This window comes from Bufo bufo, chromosome 2, assembly GCF_905171765.1.
Source record: "Bufo bufo chromosome 2, aBufBuf1.1, whole genome shotgun sequence".
Classification (NCBI taxonomy): domain Eukaryota; kingdom Metazoa; phylum Chordata; class Amphibia; order Anura; family Bufonidae; genus Bufo; species Bufo bufo.
Window position 1 is genome coordinate 723,746,937 of NC_053390.1, and position 24,660 is coordinate 723,771,596.

Here is a 24,660-nt window from a genome sequence, read left to right on the forward strand (position 1 = left end):
CGCGGAACCTGTTACATCGCTGAAATACACCGAAGCCTCAAGCAGGCTTCGGTGCCTATTTCAGGAATATACCAATAGAGGCCACTAAGTGGCAGCATTCTATTGTTATATTCCAAATGAAGTGTTCAATGATGGCTATATAGACACCAATGAACACTATGGGCAAACAAATGACTTCGAGTGACTTAAAAAAAAGTTTTTACAAATATATAAAAAAAAAATTAAAAAAATGGAAGCGCTTCATTAGTATTCGCCCCATAAAAAAAAGTTCAAATCACCCCCGTTTTCTTCAAATAAAAATACTTAAAGAGGACCTTTCACCTGTATAAACTATGTGAACTGAGTATGCTGCCATATAGAGCGGCGCCCGGGGATCTCACTGCACCTACTATTATCCCCGGGCGCCGCTCCGTTCTCCCGTTATAGGCTCCGGTACCTTTGCTTTTTAAGTTATAGTAGGCAGGTTTTCCCTTGTCCTGTGGACGTCTCCTTCTCCTAGGCTGCAGCGCTGGCCAATCTCAGCGCACAGCTCACAGCCTGGGAGAAAAAAACCTCTCAGGCTGTGAGCTGTGCGCTGCGATTGGCCAGCGCTGCAGCCTAGGAGAGGGAGACGCCCACAGGACAAGGGAAGACCCGCCTACTATAACTTAAAAAGCAAAAGGTACCGGAGCCTATAACGGGAGAATGGAGCGGCGCCCGGGGATAATAGTAGGTGCAGTGAGATCCCCGGGCGCCGCTCTATATGGCAGCATACTCAGTTCACATAGTTTATACAGGTGAAAGGTCCTCTTTAAACAATAAAAAAAAAAAAAAAATTATGGGCATTGCCGCGTGCGACAATGCCCATATAATTAAAATATAATAATATTAATGGCATACGGCAAATGGCGTAACGGGAAAAAAATAAAAGCCAATTTGCCATTTTTTGTCACTTCAACTACACAATTTTTTTTTATAAAAAGTGAACAAAAGGTTGCAAGCACTTCAAATTGGTATCACTGAAAAAAAAAGTCCGTCCCGCAAAAAAATTAGCCCTCACACAGCGTACACATAACTACAAAAAAGTTATAGGGGTCAGAATATGGTTATAATTTTTTTTTTTTCCTCAATAAGGTTTAAAAAAAAGCTGTATTAAAACACAAGAAAAATTATACAAGTGTGGTATCGTTGTAACCGTACTGACCTGGAGAATGAAGATAACAGGTCAATTTTACCGCATAGTGTACAGTGTAAAAAAAATAAAAAAAAATCTTTCAGAATTGCATTTTTCCCCAATTCTACCCAATTTGGAATTTTCTTTTCCACTTCCTACTACATGGTATGCAACTGTAAATGGTGCCATTAGAAAGTACAACTTGTCCCACAAAAAATAAGCCCTCATTAGGCTATGTGAATGAAAAAAAAGTTAGGACTTTGGGAAGGTGTAGAGTGAAAACGCAAAAAAAGGAAAATCCCAGGGTCCTCCGGGGTTAAAACACAATTTTTTGCACCAATGCATGCACATATGAACATAGGACCAACACAGATGTCTTCAGCTGCCAAGTGCACATGTAACAGGTCAGACAGAGTCATAGGTACAAATCTGCTGACAGATGCCCTTTAAACTCAATGTAGTTGTTAAACAGACTCACCTTAAGGAACTTAATTCAGCTTTATACTGTGAACAGTCATCCTGAGTCTGGGCCAACGTGATGGACTGGGATCGGTTTACATTATCTAAAGATGATATCTTTTCCTTCAGCTCAGATAAAGTGGATGTTAATTCAAACTGTTCTGTTTCCAGCTACAAATTGGAATAAAAAAAAGGAGATGCTGAGTTACCGACCATAAAGGCATAACAGTGTCAGTAAGTAGTTCTCTTCCATACAAGTCACAGACTTTCCTTACCGTTAGGCCTCATGCACACGACCGTGGTGTGTTTTGCGGTCCGCAAAACACGGATGGCGTCCGTGCGCGTTCCGCAATTTGCGGAACGGCACGGACAACCTTCAATATAAATGCCTATTCTTGTCAGCAAAGCATAGCTATGACTTGGCGGTTAATGTACAAGGTTACAGTCTGTTTAGAAAGGATCGTCAAAACCGGAGAGGGGGAGGGGTTTGCCTTTATGTAAAGTCCTGTCTAAAGCCCACACTTCGTGAAGATATAAGTGAGGGACATGAACATGTGGAGTCACTGTGGGTAGAGATACATGGAGCTAAAAAGAACAATAAATTACTAATAGGAGTTTACTATAAACCACCTAATATACCAGAGTCCACAGAAAATCTACTACTAAATGAGATAGACAAGGCGGCAAATCATAATGAGGTCTTTATTATGGGGGACTTCAACTACCCAGATATAGACTGGGAAACTGAAACTTGTATATCTCATAAAGGAAACAGGTTCTTGGCAATAACCAAAGACAATTACCTCTCCCAGCTGGTTCAGGACCCGACTAGAGGGACGGCCATACTGGACTTAGTATTAACCAATAGGCCTGTCAGAACAACAGACGTGCAGGTCGGGGGACACCTGGGAAATAGTGACCATAAAGTAATAACCTTCCAATTATCATTCAAAAGAGCGTTTCTACAAGGAGGAACAAAAATACCAAACTTCAAAAAAGCTAAATTTAGCCAACTAAGAGAGGCCATAGGCCTAACTAACTGGGACAAAGTCCTCACAAATACAGACACAAAATGGGACATCTTTAAAAACATCCTAAAATCTCATTGTGAGAGGTACATACCGTATGGGAATAAAAGGTTAAGGAACAAAAAGAAACCAATGTGGATAAACAGAACTGTAAAGAAAGCAATAAATGACAAAAAGAAAGCATATAAATCACTAAAACAGGAGGGTGGCACGGAAGCACTGAAAAACTATAAGGAAAAAAACAGAACATGTAAAAAAACAAATAAAAGCGGCCAAACTAGAGACCGAGAGATTAATTGCCAAAGAGAGTAAAACTAACCCTAGAATGTTCTTCAATTATATAAATGTTAAAAAGTATAAATCTGAAGGTGTCGGCCCTTTAGAGAGTAATGAGGGGGGAGTCGCAGAGAGCGACGAGGAGAAAGCAAAGCTGTTAAATATTTTTTTTCTCCAATGTATTCACTGAGGAAAATAAACTGTCAGATGAAATGCTGAATGTTGAAATAAATTCGCCAGTAAAAGTGTCCTGTCTGACCCAGGAAGAAGTACAACAGCGACTTAAAAAGATCAAAATAGACAAATCGCCAGGACCGGATGTCATACACCCCCGTATCCTAAGGGAATTAAGTAATGTCATAGCTAGACCCTTATTTCTGATATTTGCGGACTCTATACTGACAGGGAATGTCCCACAGGATTGGCGCATGGCAAATGTGGTGCCAATATTCAAAAAGGGGCCAAAAACAGAGCCTGGAAACTATAGGCCGGTAAGTTTAACATCTGTTGTGGGTAAACTGTTTGAAGGTTTTCTGAGAGATGCTATATTAGAGCATCTCAACGGAAATAAGCAAATAACGCCATATCAGCATGGCTTCATGAGGGATCGGTCATGTCAGACTAATTTAATCAGTTTCTATGTGGAGGTAAGTTCTAGACTTGACAGCGGCGAATCAATGGATGTCGTATATCTGGACTTCTCCAAAGCATTTGACACTGTACCACATAAAAGGTTAGTATATAAAATGAGAATGCTCGGACTGGGAGAAAACATCTGTATGTGGGTAAGTAACTGGCTCAATGATAGAAAACAGAGGGTGGTTATTAACGGTACACACTCAGATTGTGTCACTGTCACTAGTGGAGTACCTCAGGGGTCAGTATTGGGCCCTATTCTCTTCAATATATTTATTAATGATCTTGTAGAAGGCTTGCATAGTAAAATATCAATTTTCGCAGATGACACTAAACTGTGTAAAGTAATTAACACTGAAGAGGACAGTATACTACTACAGAGGGATCTGGATAGATTGGATGCTTGGGCAGATAAGTGGCAGATGAGGTTTAACACTGACAAATGTAAAGTTATGCACATGGGAAGGAACAATGCAAGTCACCCGTACATACTAAATGGTAAAATACTGGGTAACACTGACATGGAAAAGGATCTAGGAATTTTAATAAACAGCAAACTAAGCTGCAAAAAACAGTGTCAGGCAGCTGCTGCCAAGGCCAATAAGATAATGGGTTGCATCAAAAGGGGCATAGATGCCCGTGATAAGAACATAGTCCTACCACTTTACAAATCATTAGTCAGACCACACATGGAGTACTGTGTACAGTTCTGGGCTCCAGTGAACAAGGCAGACATAGCAGTGCTGGAGAGGGTTCAGAGGAGGGTAACTAAAGTAATAACTGGAATGGGGCAACTACAGTACCCTGAAAGATTATCAAAATTAGGGTTATTCACGTTAGAAAAAAAGATGACTGAGGGGAGATCTAATTAATATGTATAAATATATCAGGGGTCAGTACAGAGATCTCTCCCATCATCTATTTATCCCCAGGACTGTGACTGTGACGAGGGGACATCCTCTGTGTCTGGAGGAAAGAAGGTTTGTACACAAACATAGAAGAGGATTCTTTACGGTAAGAGCAGTGAGACTATGGAACTCTCTGCCTGAGGAGGTGGTGATGGGGAGTACAATAAAGGAATTCAAGAGGGGCCTGGATGTATTTCTGGAGTGTAATAATATTACAGGCTATAGCTACTAGAGAGGGGTCGTTGATCCAGGGAGTTATTCTGATTGCCTGATTGGAGTCGGGAAGGAATTTTCCCCCCCTTAAGTGGGGAAAATTGGCTTCTACCTCACAGGGTTTTTTTTGCCTTCCTCTGGATCAACTTGCAGGATAACAGGCCGAACTGGATGGACAAATGTCTTTTTTCGGCCTTATGTACTACTATGTATGTTGTAGATAAGTTTCAAAACATTATTTACCTGTTATATCTATACTATAAAAAATATAATAACTAATCCTTCTATATACAAAACAAACACTTATGTGAGTATATGGGATATAGATATATATATATATATATATATATATATACACATACACACACACATACATATACACACACACTCATATATAATATATATATATATATATATATATATATATATATACACACACACTAATCTTTTTAAAAAAAAAACTTCCCCCATGCGTGCAGGAGCACACAGCATCATTGGTTGCTATGACACCGTGCGATTTGTGCCACCGCTGCTGTACAGTAATACACTTGTATAGATAATACGAGTGTATTACTGTACAGCAGCGAGCGCACGGCGTCATAGCAACCAATCACGCCATGCGCTCCTGCACTCAGCAGGAATCCAGGCCGGTATCTCACGGTCCGTGTTCCACGGACGTGTGCATGAGGCTTTACCTCTCCTGCTCCTGGACGCCGCCGCTCCTCACCTCCAGCGCGCTGTCTTCTTCCTGCTGACTATTGTGTTGTGACCTGGCGCGCACAGTGTGAGGTCACAGCGCGCTACCTTCAAAGCAGAGGACCAGGAAGCGGTGAGTACAGAGCCTTCACCGCTTCCCGGTCCTCCGGTAGTAATGAGAGCTTCCAAAATGGAAGCGCTCCATTATTATTCGCCCCATAAGACGCAGCGGAAAAAAGGCATTTTATAGAGCAAAAAATACGGTATAATTATATATATATAAAAATATATAGTAGTTTTCCAAAGAAGAGGCAGCACTCCAATGTAAAGGTGAAATGACCCGCTTTATTCCCCTCTGCAACGTTTCAACTGCTCATTGCAGTCTCTCAAGTAGGAGGATTTTTGCACCTGATTTTACCAATTAGTGCTGCTGTTTTTTCTTTGTGTTAAAAAAATAAAAAATTATTTTATATATATAAGAAAATTTACATATATGCACATATACACATGTATACACAAACATACATTTAATGGCATATACAAAGTCTACACACCCCTGTTAAAATGTCAGGTTTCTGTGATGTAAAAAAATTAGACAAAGATAAATCATTTCAGAACTTTTTCCACCTTTAATGTGACCTATAAACTGTACCACTCAATTGAAAAACAAACTGAAATCTTTTAGGTGGAGGGAAGAAAAAATATAAAAATAAAATAATATAGATGGATAAGTGTGCACACCCTTAAACTAATACTTTGTTGAAGTACCTTTTGATTTTATTACAGCACTCAGTCTTTTTGGGTATGATTCTATCAGCATGGCACATTTTGACTTGGCAAGATTTGCCCACTCTTCACAAAAATCTTGTTTTTGCAAACTCGCCTGTAAAATCTCGCTCGCTTTATTCATTGGGGGACACAGGACCGTGGGTATAACTTGCTGCTGCCACTAGGAGGCGACACTAGGCTGAAAACTGTTAGCTCCTCCCCTGCCAGCTATACCCTCTCCAGCCTGGAGAGAGCATATATCAGTTTGTGCTCCAGCAGTAGGAGAAGCAGAATTAAACTGAAAACCAAACAAGAACTGCACACTGCCATAAGACCAAACCAAAACAAGGTCCCAACTGGCAACCCATGGACCCCACATGCCGTAGTAAGAACAATGGGTGGGTGCTGTGTCCCTCCAATGAATAAAGCGAGAAAGAGATTTTACAGGTGAGTTCACAAAAATCTCGTTCTCTCGCTCATATCATTGGGGGACACAGGACCGTGGGACGTCCTAAAGCAGTCCCCGGGAGGGAATACAACACCCCTAAGAAAAACAACTCCCTCATGGAAGACACTACACTGCGGCCTGCAAGACTCTGCAGCCAAAAGCAGCATCTACCGAAGCCAGAGAATGCACCCGGTAAAATTTTGTGAAGGTGTGTAAGGAGGACCAGGTCGCCGCCTTACACAGTTGGGACGCAGAAGCGTGGTGTAGGTGAGCCCAAGAAGCCCCAACCGCCCTGTTATAGTGAGCCGTGATCCCAGGAGGAGGTGCCTTGTCCCTGGCGCGTTAAGCCTCAGCAATCGCCGACCGAATCCACCGGGCAATCGTCACCTTGGAGGCCGCCAACCCTTTACGAGGACCCTCTGGGATGACAAACAAAGCGTCTGTACGCGAAAGGGGGCCACGACTGCTAGGTAAGACTTCAAAGCCTGCACCACATCCAGACGATGGAGCAAGACCTCCATCGGATGAGAAGGCTGCGGACAAAGTGAGGGTAGAACAATGTTCTCAATAACATGAAAAGGTGATACTACCTTGCGTAGAAAAGATGGCACGGCGCGAAGCACCACTTTATCCTGATGGAACACCAAGAAGGGCTCCTTACAAGAAAGAGCCGCCAGTTCTGAGACTCTCCGGATGGATGTGATGGCCACTAAAAAAGCTACTCTCCAGAAGAGCAAACAAAGAGACACCTCTCTCAAAAGGTTCAAACGGAGCGGCCTGGAGAGCACCCAGAACCAAGTTCAGGTCCCAGGTATGTAAGGGGGCACTGTGTGAGCCACCCCCTGCATAAACGTCTTGATCGGACCTAAACCGGCCAGAGGCCTTTGGAAAAAAAAATTGACAGGGCCGAGAACTGCCCTTTCAACGAACTAAGCATCAGACCCAGCTGCAATCCAGACTGCAGAAATGCCAGAACATTAGGAAAGAAAAACCGTCTAGGAGGAAGATCGCACTCCTCACAGAAACGCAGGAAGGACTTCCACGTTCTGTAATAAATCTTGGATGATGAGGGTTCCTGACTCTAATCATAGTCCTAATTACCACATCTGAGAAACCCTTCTGTCTAAAAATGAAGGTTTCAATAGCCACACCGTTAAACGTAGTGTATCCAAACTCTGGTGGAAGACTGGACCTTGAGAAAGAAGGTCAGCCCTGAGTGGAAGGGGCCACGGTGCATCCCCTAGAAGACGAATGAGCTCTGAATACCAGGGCCCGGCGAGGCCAGTCCGGAGCAATCAGGATCGCCTGGATGTTCTTCATTCTGATTCTGTGCAGAATCCGGGGTGGGAGAGGCAAGGGTGGAAAGACGTACGGGAACGAGAAGTCATCCCATGGCGCCACGAGAGCATCCACGCCGTGTGCCTCGGGATCCCTTGCACGAGAAGCAGCAGCACGGGAGCTTGAGATTGAGCCTGGACGCCATCAAGTCCACGTCTGGACGTCCCCACCCGAGACAGAGCCTCGAAAACCACTCCCCAGGTCCACCGTCATCCAACTGAGAAAATTCGCCGTCCAATTCTCCACACCTGGAATGTAGACCGCAGATATCACCGGAACGTGGTCTTCCGCCCACTGCAGAATCTTTGCGGATTCCTTCATCAACGCCAGGCTGTGGGTGGTTAATATAAGCCACCGCCGTGGCATTGTCTGATTGAACTCGGATCGGACGGCCCTGTAGTAGGGGAGTCCAATAACGAAGGGATAGATCAATTGCCTGGAGCTCCAAGATGTTGATGGGCAGTTTGGACTCCGATTGAGACCAAACGCCCTGGACCGTCCGGGTGGCTAAGAACCACCCCCCCCAACTGTGAAGACTGGCGTTAATGGAGAAAGGATGGGGAGAAAAGGTTTCCCCATCGTCAGGTGTGCAGGGACGATCCACCAGCCGAGTGCAGACTGTACCTGCCGAGACAGGTGAATCTCCCGATCCAGCGAATCTGGACATTTGTCCCAGGAAGACAAAATGGCACGTTGAAAAGACCTTGTGTGGAACTGAGCGAATGGGACTGCCTCCAAGGAGGCCACCATCATCCCCAGTACCCGCATACAATTGCGGATTGACGTACTGCGGCGCCGAAGTAGCAGAGGCACCGATCGACCGCTGGATGTCCTTCATGCAGAAGACTGTTTTCCTGAAGAGGGGTGTGGCGGCTGAGCCCGCGGACGCCAGGCCGGCTGGGGCTTAAAGGATGGGTTGTTTCGCTGGTCCTGTGTGGGCGGTCTGGCCGCCGAGGTAGCTGCCGGACGGGTGCCAGAGAACCTCCGAAAGGACTGATAACGGGCGGTCGAAGCTCTGGGACGAAAGGAACGTTGTTAAAGTTGAGTGCTCTTCCCCCCACCGTCACTTCCGATATGATCTTGTCGATCCGGGAACCAAAGAGTCGAAACCCGGTAAAAGGGAGGCTCGAAAGCACTTAGAGGAGGAATCTGCCGCCCAAACTTTAAGCCAGAGCTCCCGGCGAATAGAGACTGCAAGAGCCGAAGAGCGCGCGACCATAGTACCAGCGTCCAAAGCCGCCTCACAGAAGTACTTTTCAGCTTGAGAAATTTGGCCTGCCAAGAATTGGAGCTCCGCAATAGGGAGATCCGCTGCCAGGTCTTGGTATAAGTGGAGGGCCCACTCAGAGACCGCCTTGGACACCCAAGCAGAGGCGAAAATGGGTCGCAGGGCAGATCTACAGGCCGTAAACACGGACTTGGACAGCGATTGAATGCGATGGTCCACCGGTTCTTGGAGAGAGGAGCCATCTGCCACCAGAATGGCCGTGTTCTTCGCTAGGCGAGCGACTGGTGGATCCACCTTCGGGGGAAAGGACCACTTCGCCACGCAATCAGCTGGAAAAGGATATAGCAGGTCCAGCCGCTTTGGAACCAGGAAGCGCAGACCTGGCTGTTCCCAAGCTTTTGCTACGACCACAGAAAAATCATCGTGCAAGGGAAAGGACTTAGGGGCCTGCCTCGCACGCAAAAAAAAAATAGCAGATACCAGACTATCCACTATGGATGCAATCTGGTAAGATTTCTCCAGATCCATTTCCGCATCCGAATCCACAATTTCCCCCTCCGACAGCGCGTCGCCAAGGGATGACACCTGTGAATGGGAACCGGGCGGAGGTGGGGATGTTGATGCGTCAGAGGAGGAATGGTGACCTGCTCTAGGACGCTTGCTGGGAAGCCTGCTCCTGGGTCGTACGCCCTGAGACGGTGTAGACTGCACCTGTGGCGATTTCTCAAACGGCCTAATAGAGAAAGGGTGGAGTCGGAGATTTGAGAAAGGTCTTCCACTGCCCGGGACAGGGCCTTTGCCCAGTTAGGTTCTACATAGCCAGGGTGGTCCTGAACTTCTGTGGGTTGTGGAGGGGAGGGATGGCTCTGTGTAGGCACATGACATGCAGAACACAGAGATGTTGCCTGTCCACGAGGGAATTTAACTCTGCACGAAGTGCAGGCATAGTAGGTGGCCCTGCATGGTGCCTGAAGGGAAGTATTGGCCAGTTCAGACATTGTCACAGTTACTCTAGGCTGGAGGGGGTAGCGATTTCCTACCATAATGTCGGTCACCCAGGTCCTGTGTCACACCAACGAAGAGGCGAGCCGAAAAAAAAGGTGGGAGGGACGCTGTTGTGGCGGGAAAGACGGCTCCTGCCCCGCCCAGACGCTGATGAGCCTGAACGGAGGGAAGAACCTCAAGCCGCCCCCTGAATGGCCGCTCAGTATGCCCTCATGCAGAAAAACTGAAATGGATTGCCACCGTGACTGCAGGGGGAAGCGGTAGAGACCCCCCGCACCGAGACATTAACCCCTGCCAGCCACGGCATGCCGGAGCCGCGGCGCGTGCGGCACTTAACCTTGCATGATTGGGAGACATGGCCAGGAGCGCTACCCCCTTTTCGCACATGCTTTTGGGAGACTTCAGATGTGTTTTTGCAAAATGTAGCCTGGCTTGGATGTTTTTCTTCGTAAGAAAAGGCTTTCGTCTTGCCACTCTACCCCATAGCCCAGACATATGACGAATATGGGAGATTGTTGTCACATGTACCACACAGCCAGTACTTGCCAGATATTCCTGCAGCTCCTTTAAAAGTTGCTGTAGGCCTCTTGGTAGCCTCCCAGACCATCAATTTTGGAGGGACGTTCAGTTCTTGGTAAGGTCACTGTTGTGCCATATTTTCTCCACTTGATGACTATTGTCTTCATTGTGTTCCATGGTATATCTAATGCCTTGGAAATTCTTTTGTACCCTTCTCCTGACTGATACCTTTTCACAACGAGATCCCTCTGATGTTTTGGAAGCTCTCTGTGGACCATGGCTTTTGCTGTGGGATGCGACTAAGAAAATTTCAGGAAAGACCAACTAGAGCAGCGGAACTTTATTTGGGTTAATCATGGGCACTTTAAATGATGGCAGGTGTATGCTGACTCCTATTTAACATGATTTTGAATGTGATTGCTTAATTCTGAACACGGCTACATCCCCAGTTATAAGTACATACACTTATGCAACCACATTATTTTTATTTTTTTTGGTTTTCTTCCCTCCACCTAAAAGATTTCAGTTTGTTTTTAATTGAGTTGTACAGTTTATAGGTCACATTAAAAGGTGGAAAAAGTTCTGAAATGATTTATCTTTGTCTCATTTTTTACAGCACAGAAACCTGACATTTTAACAGGGGTGTGTAGACTTTTTATATCCACTGTGTGTATGTATGTATGTGATATATATATATATATATATAGAAATATATATGTGATATATATATATATATATATATACATATATACACATACACAGGTAATCCTCACAGCCGCAGGCTCAAACGGCTATAGGTAAGTATAGCATCAAAAAGGATGAGGCGACACTCCAAATAAAGTGAAACAATGGTGGATCTTTTATTCCCCTCTGCAGAAGGGAATAAAAGATCCACCATTTTTTCCACTTTATTTGGAGTGCTGCCTCATCCTTTTGATGTATATATATAGATATATGCTTTATTCACCATTAAGGCGCGATGTTTCGGTTCACTCCATGAAACGAAACGTCGCGCCTTATTGGTGAATAAAGCACGTCACTTTATTGGAGGTGCCGCGGTATTCTTTATTTTTTGCTGTATGTGCGGGTGGTAGGACCGCCGCCTTAACCGCTGGCACTCCGACTTTACCTTGGTTTGGTGGTGCTGCCCAGGAGCTTTTATTATATTTTTGAAAATAAATTTTACATATATGCACATATACACATGCATACACAGAAACATACATTTAATCATCTTTGGTAAGAAAAGGTTAGTTATTTTACAGATATATTATTTAGACAAAATAGTCAATTAGTATTATCGTTATATTAGAATTTATAATTAAATTCCCATGACTTACCATTTGTATTGTGCTTTCTAAGTCAGCAATTTTTTGGGTGAGCTTAAATCTCTCCGAGGCAGAAAATTCCTGCTGAACCTTTGAACGAGACCAGTGAAAACAAAGATATACCTTATTTCTGAGATCAAGCATTATATCAGACAATATAAATGCTATACTTCAGATGGAGCATAAGCTCCTAAATAATCAGCAGCCTGCCAACAATCCTAAAAATTAAGCAATTATTATGAGCAACATAAATGAAGATCTCCGACAACAGCTCTTAATGGGCTGCATGATGTTAAATAGTAGATGCATAGGTTTCTAGTGCTGCCATGCTGAATTCACATATATGATAGTGAATGTAATAAACATAAAGATGATCAGCAGTTTTACTAATAGCGAAGTGTATAACGTAATCTCGTAAACCGGTAATTCATACACTATTTATGTACCCACACAGACTGTGGTAATAAGATGCGACACTGAGGGGGCAGATATAATCAAAACTCGCATTACAAACATCAGTCTTAGCATTAAAGGCCAACGGCAAAGAATGTGGTAAATATATGTAGGCAAGCCATTTGGTAAATGTGTCTAATAAGTTAAAGGGGTTATCCTGGCAAATATAATAATATTATCAGGACAGCTATCACATTGGCAGGAGTGCCGACACCCTCCCGATCAGATGTTACAGGGAGTCGCCAGGCTCACCGGAGCTCTGGTGGGCGCAGCCAGCTTCTGGCAGCTTTCCAAGCACAGCGATGTACATCGTATAGTGGCAGTACAGCTCAGCCCTATTGACTTTAATGGGGCTGAGCATGTGACCAATGTACGGTGACATATGGGCTAGGAAAAGGCCATGGCGCTCACGGAGTACCGACCTCTTCGAACAGCTGATCTGCGGGGTCCTCGTGTTGCCAGAGGATAGGTCACCACTATAATTTACCGGATAACCACTTTAAAATTCAGCCGCTGCAAGCAGCTACAAAATGTATACTTGTATGTAGCCGCTCACAGCAGACAAATATGCATATGCGTATTACAACATCTGCAACCTCCAAGTATACACACTGGCAATATACATAAAAAATACTCCTGCATAATACTTCTAAGGTTTAAAGGCTATGGACACCTTTGACATGGAAAAAAATATTTTTACATGTCAATGGTTACTGTGAGCTTCAAACTGCAGACTACATTCCTTCATTCAATTTCACACCTTCTGAATTTAACTAAACTGAAAAACAGTTTACAGCTTGCTCCCTGTTTCAGTCTTTTTTACATGAGGACACGTGCCTCCCAGTAATACATGCTGGATATGAGGCCTGTGTGTCCAGGATGCTCCTGCCCTCACCTTCTCTCATGTAAAAGCACAGTTTAATTCCTATACTGATTTCTCCTCCTACAGCCAACAATTCTCTCCTGTATCTCTACACTAATACACAGCCTGTGTGATGCCCGTCACCCTGTAGACTGCCATGTGTGCGCCTATTATATTTACTTTCTGAAGACTTGGATGCTTTCCTCCATCTCCAAACTTTGATCTACCATGTACCAGCTACTTTCCTTCACTGCTGTCATCTCGAACACTGATAAACAAAGAGGAAGGGCGAAGAAAGAGCCAACAAAACCAGGAGCAGTGTGTTGTCAGATTTAGCCAGGTCAGCTATGTGACAGCACAGTGGTGGGAAATTTTTAATGAAGGTACTTAATTTTGCATTTAGAAAGCATATGTACAATTAAAAAAAAAACATCAGTGCAAATTTATTTAAAGAGGTTCACCAGGAATGATTTAAAATGGCCACAAGCAACTAGTCAAAGAAATGGGTATGTGGTTGCTTCAACTTGTACAGCTGCCTGTGGGAAGGGAGGCTCACTATACTGCTCTACAATAGGTGGTAATTATGCAGTCCTGCCTACGATATCTAGTCATGGCTGAGCAGCCTGACAGTAATGCTCACCAATGTGTAGTATATGCAAGTGTCAAAGCATACCATGTACGGAGGCCCTGCCCTTTAGCGGCTTACTAAATGTTCTGTCTTTTGTAATGACAAAGAAAACATCCTAACCTTAATTTTGTCTCTGAGCCCATCATTCTCATCCTGAACTCTTCGTAAGTCTGACTGGACTAGACCTCTTTCCTCCTCTAGATGGCGCAATTCATTGACTGATGAGGCACTCTTGCGGAGAGGAGACAAGTCTCGCTTAGTCAAGGTCAGCTCGTTCTGGGCCTGCAAATAAGCAGATTTAAAATATTTTATACAAAAGACTCTATAAAAAATGTATAATCATGATGTAAAACAATGTGACGGCTCTACAGCAAAGTAGCAGATGATGAACATAGTCAAACTCCGATTAGACTGATAACACAGTGGCTTCACAACAATATGGTTGCTATAATAGTTGTACAGTGTACTGTACCTCCAGTTCCAGAAAACCTGACATGTTAGAGAGACAAGTCACAAGTTTTGATTGTGGGGGTCCGGCTTCTGACCCCCGAGTAGAGTGGTCTACATATCTTAGTAGCGGTACATTCACATTGCCATATGTATTTTGCTGCAAAATATGGATTCACAAAATACGGATAAAGTCCGTATTGCATCAGTTTTTTGTTTTTTTTTGCGGACCCAATGCGTTCAATAGGTACGTGTCCCACATTTGCAGCCATCTAACTTTTGCAGAATGGACATACGGATGCGGAAAGCATAATGATGTCTTGCATAATGTGGCCCTATGAAGAGCTATTTTTCCTACAGCATACCACTGACTGTAGAAAGGTTTATCCAGCATCGTTCATCATTCAGGAGGGAAGACGACATGGGGGTGAAAACTCTCATAAATACATCGAACTGCAATGTTATCATCATCCAAACTATACATTTTTGGTTCTAGCTGAGTAAGTGCAATGAAAACCACCTGCAATCCAGGTACGTTAACAGCAACAGAAAAATGGATATTTACTTATATATTTATGGCAATGTCCATGACTTGGCCACATTCACGTATGGCATTTATAGTTGTTTTTTTGGGGGATTGCTAACATTTACACATGCACTTCTATAGAAAATACTTAAAGGGGTTGTCTTACTTTGGCAAATGACATTTATCATGTAGAGAAAGTTAATACAAAAGCACTTACTAATGTATTGTCATTGTCCATATTGCCTCCTTTTCTGGTTGGATTCATTTTTCCATCACCTTATACACAGCTTATTTCCATGGTTACGACCACCCTGCAATCCATCAGTGGTGGTCGTGCTTGCACACTATAGGAAAAAGCACTAGCCTATGTGCAATGTCCTGGTCCCAGCCACCAGAGAGGGCGTTGCTTTTTCCTATAGTGTGCAAGCATGGCCACTGCTGCTGGATTGCATGGTGGTCGTAACCATGACAACAAGCAGTGTAAAAATGTGATGGAAAAATGAATCCAGCCAGCAAAGGAAGCAATATGGATAATCACAATACATTAGTAACTGCCTTGTAGTAACTTCCTCTACATAATAAATGCCATTTACTGAAGTAAGACAACCCCTTTAAGTGGAATTGCGTTTTTTTTTAACAACCTTTTCCTTTAAGGATTTCTCATTCTCATTTATTTAACTCTTAGAGTATTTTTATTTTTTTGTCACCAGCAAAAAAAAAAGGAACTTTAAAGCTTCATTCAAACCTTACCTGCTCATAAAGTACCCGGAACTTGTCTCTTTCCATTGTCAGCACTTTGACATTGGACTGGATCTCAACCATATGTTTTTCAAAGCGATCTAACATGTTCTGGAGATCATCTCGTTCCCTAGTGAGACGCCGAAGGTGTGCGTTCAATCCTGAGTCCTAGACCGCAGAAAACAACAAATAAATATATGATTATAAATGCATATTATTATAATCTGCTATAGCCTCGTAGTACAGCAAATATCTTTGCTTCATAGAAGGTAGACACTGGTCACTTCTGCAATGGAGGCAATTCCATCAGATTTGCCACCAAAAACAGTGATCCTGGTGAATGAAGAGGGAACATAAAAGAGAACAAACCTGGGCATGATATAACTACAGTAAGTGGTGAAATAAGGTGGTGACAAACACACACTGGTTCTATTGATTGGGAAAGATCTAACAAAGGATCTTTTTATGGGAAAGGGTCTTTGGATGTTTACTTTAGTGCATGGGGCAGACCTTTTCTGGAGAACTCTGCGATCTGCTAGTCTCCTGTAAGGAACTATTCCTGGTGCTGGATTTTAGATTAAGTGCTCGCTCCAATTTTTCCATCTCCATTCTATAATGGTCTCTTTCTTCTTCCAAGGATTTAACAAACGAATCCAGCCGAGAAGGTGAACGATCAGTTCGCAAAATGCCATGTTGTGTCCGCATCCTTTCAATCTCCAGCACAAACTCCCGTTCTGAAAGCAGAAAGTGGCAGAACAAATATGTTACCTTCTTCACTGACACAAAGGGGTTCTTCCGTACTAAATATCCCGCTGACTTGGAGATCAGCCGAAGTACTTAGAAAAACCAGTAGGTGGGAAGAAATTATAGGATTCAAAAATAGAGAAGCCATTAGTCATCTAATGACAAGCGAGGAATCATTCGTTTTCTGTTGATTGAAGGTTTCAATCTGACTGAAAGATTATCTTTAGTCGCTGCCGCATGCCTGTCTAACAAGAAAAATGCCAGTTTTTTGTGATAAAATTGCTCTAGGGGGCAAACGAGCAATGATCACAATAGCAAATACTGTCTTGTCTAGTTGCATGCCTTTTAAATGCAAATGACTTGCCAATTGGTGGTTACCGCTCATTAATGAAAAATATCTGTCCATCAAACAAAACCCTAACGAGAAAGATATGTAGGCACCAGAACATACACCATATAAACCTCAGGTTACAGGAGAAAACATACACTTAGAGCTACTAAGACAGGTAGTGACACAAAAGGTTCACCTGTTACCATCTGTTTTTCAAGTTTACTTGAAAGTCGCTGTTTTTCGTTTTCTGCATGGTTCAGGAGAGACTCTAATTTGCGATTCTCATCCTTTCTGGCCTCTAACTCATCGGCTAGTTTATTCTTCTCAAATTCACAGGTACTTCGATCCTAACAAGAGAAACATTTTGTTTTTATTCTACACACAAATCAAGTGTAATCAATCAAGGTGAGTGTGAGGTTTGTAGTGAGGGAGGGATATATGTAAGAAATAGATAAACCAACACTTGTTTCCCTATTATTAATCAAGTATGTGACCCAATATCACCCATAGCGCAACCAATAAAAGATATATGGATCTATTTAAATTACAAATCACAACTCCAACAACAAGACTTTATACAAAATCACTGATGTTTATTAGTACAAAATAGAGTTGCGACCACTGGCCACACAGACATTAAGAACACTTAAAATGTCACTCAGACTGCAGACGTGTGGTAATTACAATACTCATACATAAAGTGCAAGTGCCTATATAACCTTACAACAATAGGATACAGTCAGTGCCTAACAGAGAGTATTATCCTGTCTATGATACATTATCAAAAGGTCAAATTATGGACCCTAGACTGTATGGACATCAACTCACACTATGTTATCTGAAGAGTAGTATAATAAACAAAGAATAAAGCATACTGACCAATGTATCTACCACAGCAGCAGCAGTCCGTGCCCCGACGCGCGTTTCGCCGTCAGCTTTTTCAAGGGGTGAGGTTGTAAGGTTATATAGGCACTTGCACTTTATGTATATGTATTGTAATTACCACACGTCTGCAGTCTGAGTGACATTTTAAGTGTTCTATATGTAAGAAATGTTCTACAGGTTAAAGAAACATGACTTAAACCAACTGATTCTGATTAAAGGGGTTCTCTGGGAATTAAGAAAATGAAAATACTTAAATATTACTTCATTATAAATATATTTCCAAATACCTTTCATTAGTTATAATGGCTCGTTTTGTCCGGGGAGCAATGATTAGGAGAAACAAAATGGCTGCCATCCTACTAGTTCACACAAAACCTGTCCTAATTACACAGGAGGACAAGTTAAAGAGCTGCGCCATCTTCCTCTCTTACTTGTCAGGGATTATGATCCTAAATACAGTATAATATGATGTTCAGATGAATCTCTGTAGGAATGGAGTTCATTAGGAGACATGAAGTACAGAGAGGATAGTGGGGGTGTAGATAATGAGCAGCAGCTCTTGTATGCAGTCTCCATTACCACAGCCTGTCCAATCCTATCCTTCCTCTCTGTACTTCATGTCTCCTCATGAACTCCATTCCTACAAAGATTTATCTGAAGATCTTATCAGCTGTATTCAGGATCATAATTCCTGACAAGCAGAGCAGAGAGGAAGATGAGGGAGCTCTTTACCTCAGTGTTGTGAAGTAACTTGTCCTCCTGTGTGATTAGGACAGGTTTTGTGTAGACTAATAGGACGTCAGCCATTTTATTTCTCCTAATGATTGCTCCCCAGAAAAAATGAACCATTATAAATAATTAAATGTATTTGGAAATATCTTTATACTAAAGTAAGTTATAAGTATTTAAATTTTCTTAATTCCCGAAGAACCCCTTTAAGAAAGCAGATATCAGAGTCAGATGTAACTCTAAAGCCTGCCATACACATGGGAGAATTGTGGACAGTGAGATCATTCGTATGAAAGCTCCCACCAGCAAAATACCAGACTAAACAGGCCACCAGGGAGGGGCAGTTTAAAAAAAAATAAAAAAAATAACAGTAAAGTCTATGGTAAAGTCCTGGAAGTGGTGTATACCCCACCCCGCTTCCTCAACTGGGTGAGGTAAATAAAATCCAGAAAGTTAAAATGGTCTCAGCAATGTGTAGGTTGCTGAGACCGTTTTGTTAAGTTTATGGGCTGGATTTTATTGGACTGGGAGAAGGTAGGCTTGGTAGAGGGACCTCCCCAGTCCACCCCATTCCGGGGCAGGTTTTCCCCTAGCCTGAGGGATCCCCAGGTGAAGCTGGGATCGTTAAAGGGAACCTGTCACCAGGATTTTGTGTATAGAGCTGAGGACATGGGTTGCTAGATGGCCACTAGCAGATCCGCAATACCCAGTCCCCATAGCTCTGTGTGCTTTTATTGTGTCAAAAAACTGATTTGATACATATGTAAATTAACATAAAAGAGTCATATCTTACTTGTGTGACCAGAGAAGAGTCATATTTTCAAGCTCTGACTCATCTCAGGTTAATTTGCATATATATCAAATCGTTTTTTTTTTACACAATAAAAGCACCCAGAGCTATGGGGACTGGGTATTGCGGATGTGCTAGCGGCCATCTAGCAACCCATGTCCTCAGCTCCATACATAAAATCCAGGTGACAGGTTCCCTTTAAGGGGAAATAAAGCACCGTCCAGGCTGTCAGTCTGGGGAGAGTAATGCCTAGAGAAAGTCTGGGAAGATGGCTGCCCTGCTGGCTAGAGAAGCTGAATTCTCTGTGTGACCTGTGTTCAATAGGTGAGCTAGGATCTTCACTGTATTAGCCAGAGCCCAGATGGGCAGGTGTTTATTTTGGTTTGGTTTCTGTTTTGTAGTGCTGGACTTTGACCTTACCCACTGAGTTATAACTGGGGTTGCCTGTATGGCCGGAGTGTTATAAAAGAATAAAGCAATATTTGGACTTTAACCCTGTGGTCTGCACGAGAATCTGTCATCGCCGCCCTGCCTGAGAGTGTAACCCCTTACAATTCATCAACCAAATATGGCAAATCATGGCATACACATTAAGAATGATCGCTCACATGTATCATTTTCATGTTTATGGCCCGCTTAAAGGTGTTTTACGGGAATTTAATATTGATGACCTATCCTCAGGAGGATCCTTATTCAAGTGTCTTGTAGTTACACCTGCTCACCGCTGCGACAGCAAGCAGGTAAACAATGAAGAGAAGGCAGCGGTCGCACGAAAACAGCCTTCTCCAACCAGCTGAAGAGCTGGCACCCCCACCAACCTGATATTGATGACCTATCCTGAGGATAGATCATCAATATTAAAATCCAAGAAAACCCCTTTAACCTCTTAAGGACATAGGGCGTACAGGTACGCCCTTGTGCCCTGGTACTTAAGGACACAGGGCGTACATGTAAGCCCTGTGTATTTTCGATCACTGCCGTGCGGCTGGCGGTGATCGGAACCCGGTGCCTGCTCAAATCATTGAGCAGGCACCTAGGCTAAATGCGCGGGGGGGTCCCGTGACCCCCCCATGTCGGCGATCGCGGCAAACCGCAAGTCAATTCAGACCTGCGGTTTGCTGCGATTTCTGCAGTTTCTGGTCCCCGCGGTCCCTGACCGCGGGGATCAGAAACTTTATATGCCTTAAAAAACGTTTTATTCACCCCCCCTGCACCCCCGAATGATTTTATGGTGGCGGGAGGTGCAGGGGGAGGGTTGCGGGCGGTGCGGGAGGTGCGGCAGGCGGGATCGCGATCCCCCGCCCGCCTCCCCTGGTATAATCGTTGGTTTCTAGTGGGTATACCAGGGTGCCAGCACATTGCTGGCACCCTGGTATAAACGGCTGACATCTGCGATGCGATGTCAGCCGTTTAACCCTTTCCATACAGCGGTCCGTACGGACCGCTGTATGGAAAATGTTAACAGCGCAGGGAGCTCCCTCCCTCTCCCATCGGGGGGGCTGCTGTGCCTTTGCAGCCCCCCGATGGGGAGGGAGAGAGCCCCCAGACAGCCCCCCGACAGATCCCCTCCTTACCCTTCCCCGTCTGCGAAGTTCTGACCAGAACTGAGCAGACGGGGAAGGTTCCCATGGCAACAGGACGCCTCTCAGGCATCCTGCTGTCCATGGTGCTGAACAGATCTGTGCTGAAGGCATAGATCTGTTCAGTGTAAGTAAAATACAGTGCAGTACAATATATATTGTTCTGTACTGTATTATACAGACATCAGACCCACTGGATCTTCGAGAACCAAGAGGGTCTGGGTCAAAAAAAAGTGAATAAAAGTGAAAAAAAAAGTAAAAATCAAAAAACACATTTATCACTGATAAAAAATGAAAAAAAAAATAATTCCCTACACATGTTTGGTATCGCCGCGTCCGTAACGACCTGATCTATAAAACGGTCATGTTACTTTACCCGAACGGTGAACGCCATAAAAATAAAAAATTATGATGAAATTGAAATTTTGCCCACCTTACTTCCCAAAAGGTAGTAAAAGTGATCAAAAAAGTCGCATGTACGCCAAAATTGTAACAATCAAACCGTCATCTCATCCCGCAAAAATCATACCCTACCCAAGATAATCGCCCAAAAACTGAAAAAACTATGGCTCTTAGACTATGGAAACACTAAAACATGATTTTTTTTGTTTCAAAAATGAAATCATTGTGTAAAACTTACATAAATAAAAAAAAAGTATACATATTAGGTATCACCGCGTCCGTATCGCCCGGCTCTATAAAAATATCACATGATCTAACCCCTCAGATGACCACCGCAAAAAAATAAAAATAAAAACGGTGTAAAAAAAGCTATTTTTTGTCATCTTACGTCACAAAAAGTGTAATAGCAAGCAATCAAAAAGTCATATGCACCCCAAAATAGATGCCAATCAAACCGTCATCTCATCCCGCAAAAAATGAGACCCTACTTAAGATAATCGCCCAAAAACTGAAAAAACAATGGCTCTTAGACTATGGAGACACTAAAACTTTTTTTTTGTTTTAAAAATGAAATCATTGTGTAAAACTTACATAAATAAAAAAAATTGTATACATATTAGGTATCGCCGCGTCCGTGACAACCTGCTCTATAAAATTACCACATGATCTAACCTGTCAGATGAATGTTGTAAATAACAAAAAAAAACAACGGTGCCAAAAAAGCTATTTCTTGTTACCTTGCCGCACAAAAAGTGTAATATAGAGCAACCAAAAATCATATGTACCCTAAACTAGTACCAACAAAACTGCCACCCTATCCCGTAGTTTCTAAAATGGGGTCACTTTTTTGGAGTTTCTACTCTAGGGGTGCATCAGGGGGCTTCAAATGGGACATGGTGTAAAAAAAAACTGTCCAGCAAAACCTGCCTTCCAAAAACCGTATGGCATTCCTTTCCTTCTGCGCCCTGCCGTGTGCCCGTACAGCAGTTTACGGCCACATATGGGGTGTTTCTGTAAACTACAGAATTAGGGCCATAAATAATGAGTTTTGTTTGGCTGTTAACCCTTGCTTTGTAACTGGAAAAAAAATATTAAAATCGAAAATCTGCCAAAAAAGTGAAATTTTGAAATTGTATCTCTATTTTCCATTAAATCTTGTGCAACACCTAAAGGGTTAACAAAGTTTGTAAAATCAGTTTTGAATACCTTGAGGGGTGTAGTTTCTTAGATGGGGTCACTTTTATGGAGTTTATAATCTAGGGGTGCATCAGGGGGGCTTCAAATGGGACATGGTGCCAAAAAAACAGTCCAGCAAAATCAGCCCTCCAAAAACCAAACGGCGCACCTTTCACTCTACGCCCCGCTGTGTGGCCGTACAGTAGTTTACGGCCACATATGGGGTGTTTCTGTAAACGGCAGAGTCAGGGCAATAAAGATACAGTCTTGTTTGGCTGTTAACCCTTGGTTTGTTAGTGGAAAAAATGGGTTAAAATGAAAAATTTGACAAAAAAATGAAATTCTCAAATTTCCTCCCCATTTGCCAATAATTCTTGGGCAACACCTAAAGGGTTAACAACGTATGCAAAATCAGTTTTGAATACCTTGAGGGGTGTAGTTTCTTAGATGGGGTCATTTTTGGGTGGTTTATATAATGTAAGCCTCGCAAAGTGACTTGAGACCTGAACTGGTCCCTAAAAATTGAGTTTTTGTAAATTTCTGAAAAATTTCAAGATTTTCTTCTAAACTTCTAAGCCTTGTAACATCCCCAAAAAATAAAATATCATTCCCAAAACAATTCAAACATGAAGTAGACATATGGGGAATGTAAAGTCATCACAATTTTTGGGGGTATTACTATGTATTACAGAAGTAGAGAAACTGAAACTTTGAAATTTGCAAATTTTTCCCAATTTTTGTTAAATTAGGTATTTTTTGGTGCAAAAAAAAATTTTTTTTTGACTCCATTTTACCAGTGTCATGAAGTACAATATGTGACGAAAAAACTATCTCAGAACGGCCTGGATAAGTCAAAGCGTTTTAAAGTTATCAGCATTTAAAGGGACTCTGGTCAGATTTTCAAAAAATGGCCTGGTCCTAAGGTGTAAAAAGGCTGTGTCCTTAAGGGGTTAAAGGGAACCTGTCACCGGGATTTTGGGTATAGAGCCGAGGACATGGGTTGCTAGATGGCCGCTAGCAGATCCACAATACCCAGTCCCCATAGCTCTGTGTGCTTTTATTGTGTAAAAAAAAAACGATTTGATACATATGCAAATTAACATAAAAGAGTCATATCTTACTTGTGTGACCAGAGAAGAGTCATATTTTCAAGCTCTGACTCATCTCAGGTTAATTTGCATATGTATCAAATCTGTTTTTCTTTACACAATAAAAGCACACAGAGCTACGGGGACTGGGTATTGCGGATGTGCTAGCGGCCATCTAGCAACCCATGTCCTCAGCTCTATACCCAGAATCCAGGTGACAAGTTCCCTTTAAGACCTGGATTCAGGAAAGATGGTAATCATAGATGGAAAGATAATAGATGAGGAAAACTATGGTGGAAAGAGAACAAGCTCATTCGCTGTCACTGTACTTTCACACAATCTCATTTAAAAGAGAATGGTGTAACTAGCAAATGTTTAAATCACTTCAATAAAAAATATGGCTGCATCAACCTGAAAAGAGCTGTAAAGCATGGCCACTAAGGGTCTCACTTCCACTTAATTTGTAACAAGTCTCAGAAAAATCACACAACCAAAAGCATTTGTGCAACTTGCTGTCACGACTATTTTAGAGCTGTGATGGTTGCAAACAAAGAGCAAAATCACATGAGACTTGTATTGTGGCCTATGATGGCAAAGTCTGCTCTTTAGGCTAGTGCTATATGGCAACTTTTAGCACTGCAACATATAGACTGCAAATGATCCTGCTGATAGTCGCAACTAATGATAATGAATGTAGTCGTGCAGAAATTCAGCAGTGTTATCGCAGCACCTTGCGGGTCGCAACACAACCAAATCCACTATCATAGGCTGCAATGTAGTAACAGGACATTGCTCCTAGAGGCTCATTTGCATATATTTAAAAATATTTTTCTCAGCAGTGCGGGCACATATGAACATGGGACCAACATGGATGCCTTCAGCTGCCAAGTTCATAGGTACAGATCTGCTGACAGATGTCCTTTAACCACACAGGACCTGTGTGACAAAAGGCATTTTAGGGAGATCAATATGAAAGCTGAAAAACAAAACAATTATGGGTTATTCAATGTCTACATGTGTGAAAATAACGACTTATACTGAGATAAGGTGCTTTCCAGTTTGTCGATTTCAATGTGAAGCCTTTTTATTTCACTCTAGAAGGCAGAAATACAACAACCCAGTTAAGAAGTCCCTTTCCTAAGTATTCACAAACATCACAGTTCTCTTTAATCCAAAGCTTACAAAATGCAGTTGATAAGCAGAGATCTCAGGATTAGCCAACATGTATTGTCAAACACTGCAGGCTGCTGAGTGTGAATCGGTCAGACGAGCTCTCCG

At 42.8% G+C, this 24,660-nt stretch overlaps 1 protein-coding gene across 3 annotated transcripts in view; it reads right to left on the minus strand.

Annotated features, from left to right (window-relative positions):
- The window catches only part of CEP135 (centrosomal protein 135), a 96,771-nt gene that overhangs the window by 36,443 nt on the left and 35,668 nt on the right, over nucleotides 1-24,660 (minus strand). For 2 of the 3 annotated variants that reach the window (XM_040418827.1, XM_040418829.1), the window contains 7 exons: nucleotides 24,411-24,476; nucleotides 16,929-17,079; nucleotides 16,168-16,391; nucleotides 15,670-15,825; nucleotides 14,067-14,228; nucleotides 12,016-12,093; nucleotides 1,632-1,783 (listed from right to left, as the gene is read on the minus strand). In XM_040418827.1, coding sequence (XP_040274761.1) covers nucleotides 1,632-1,783; nucleotides 12,016-12,093; nucleotides 14,067-14,228; nucleotides 15,670-15,825; nucleotides 16,168-16,391; nucleotides 16,929-17,079; nucleotides 24,411-24,476 — 989 coding nt within the window. The remainder of the gene's footprint in view (nucleotides 1-1,631; nucleotides 1,784-12,015; nucleotides 12,094-14,066; nucleotides 14,229-15,669; nucleotides 15,826-16,167; nucleotides 16,392-16,928; nucleotides 17,080-24,410; nucleotides 24,477-24,660) is intronic. The other variant, XM_040418828.1, reaches the window with a different exon arrangement.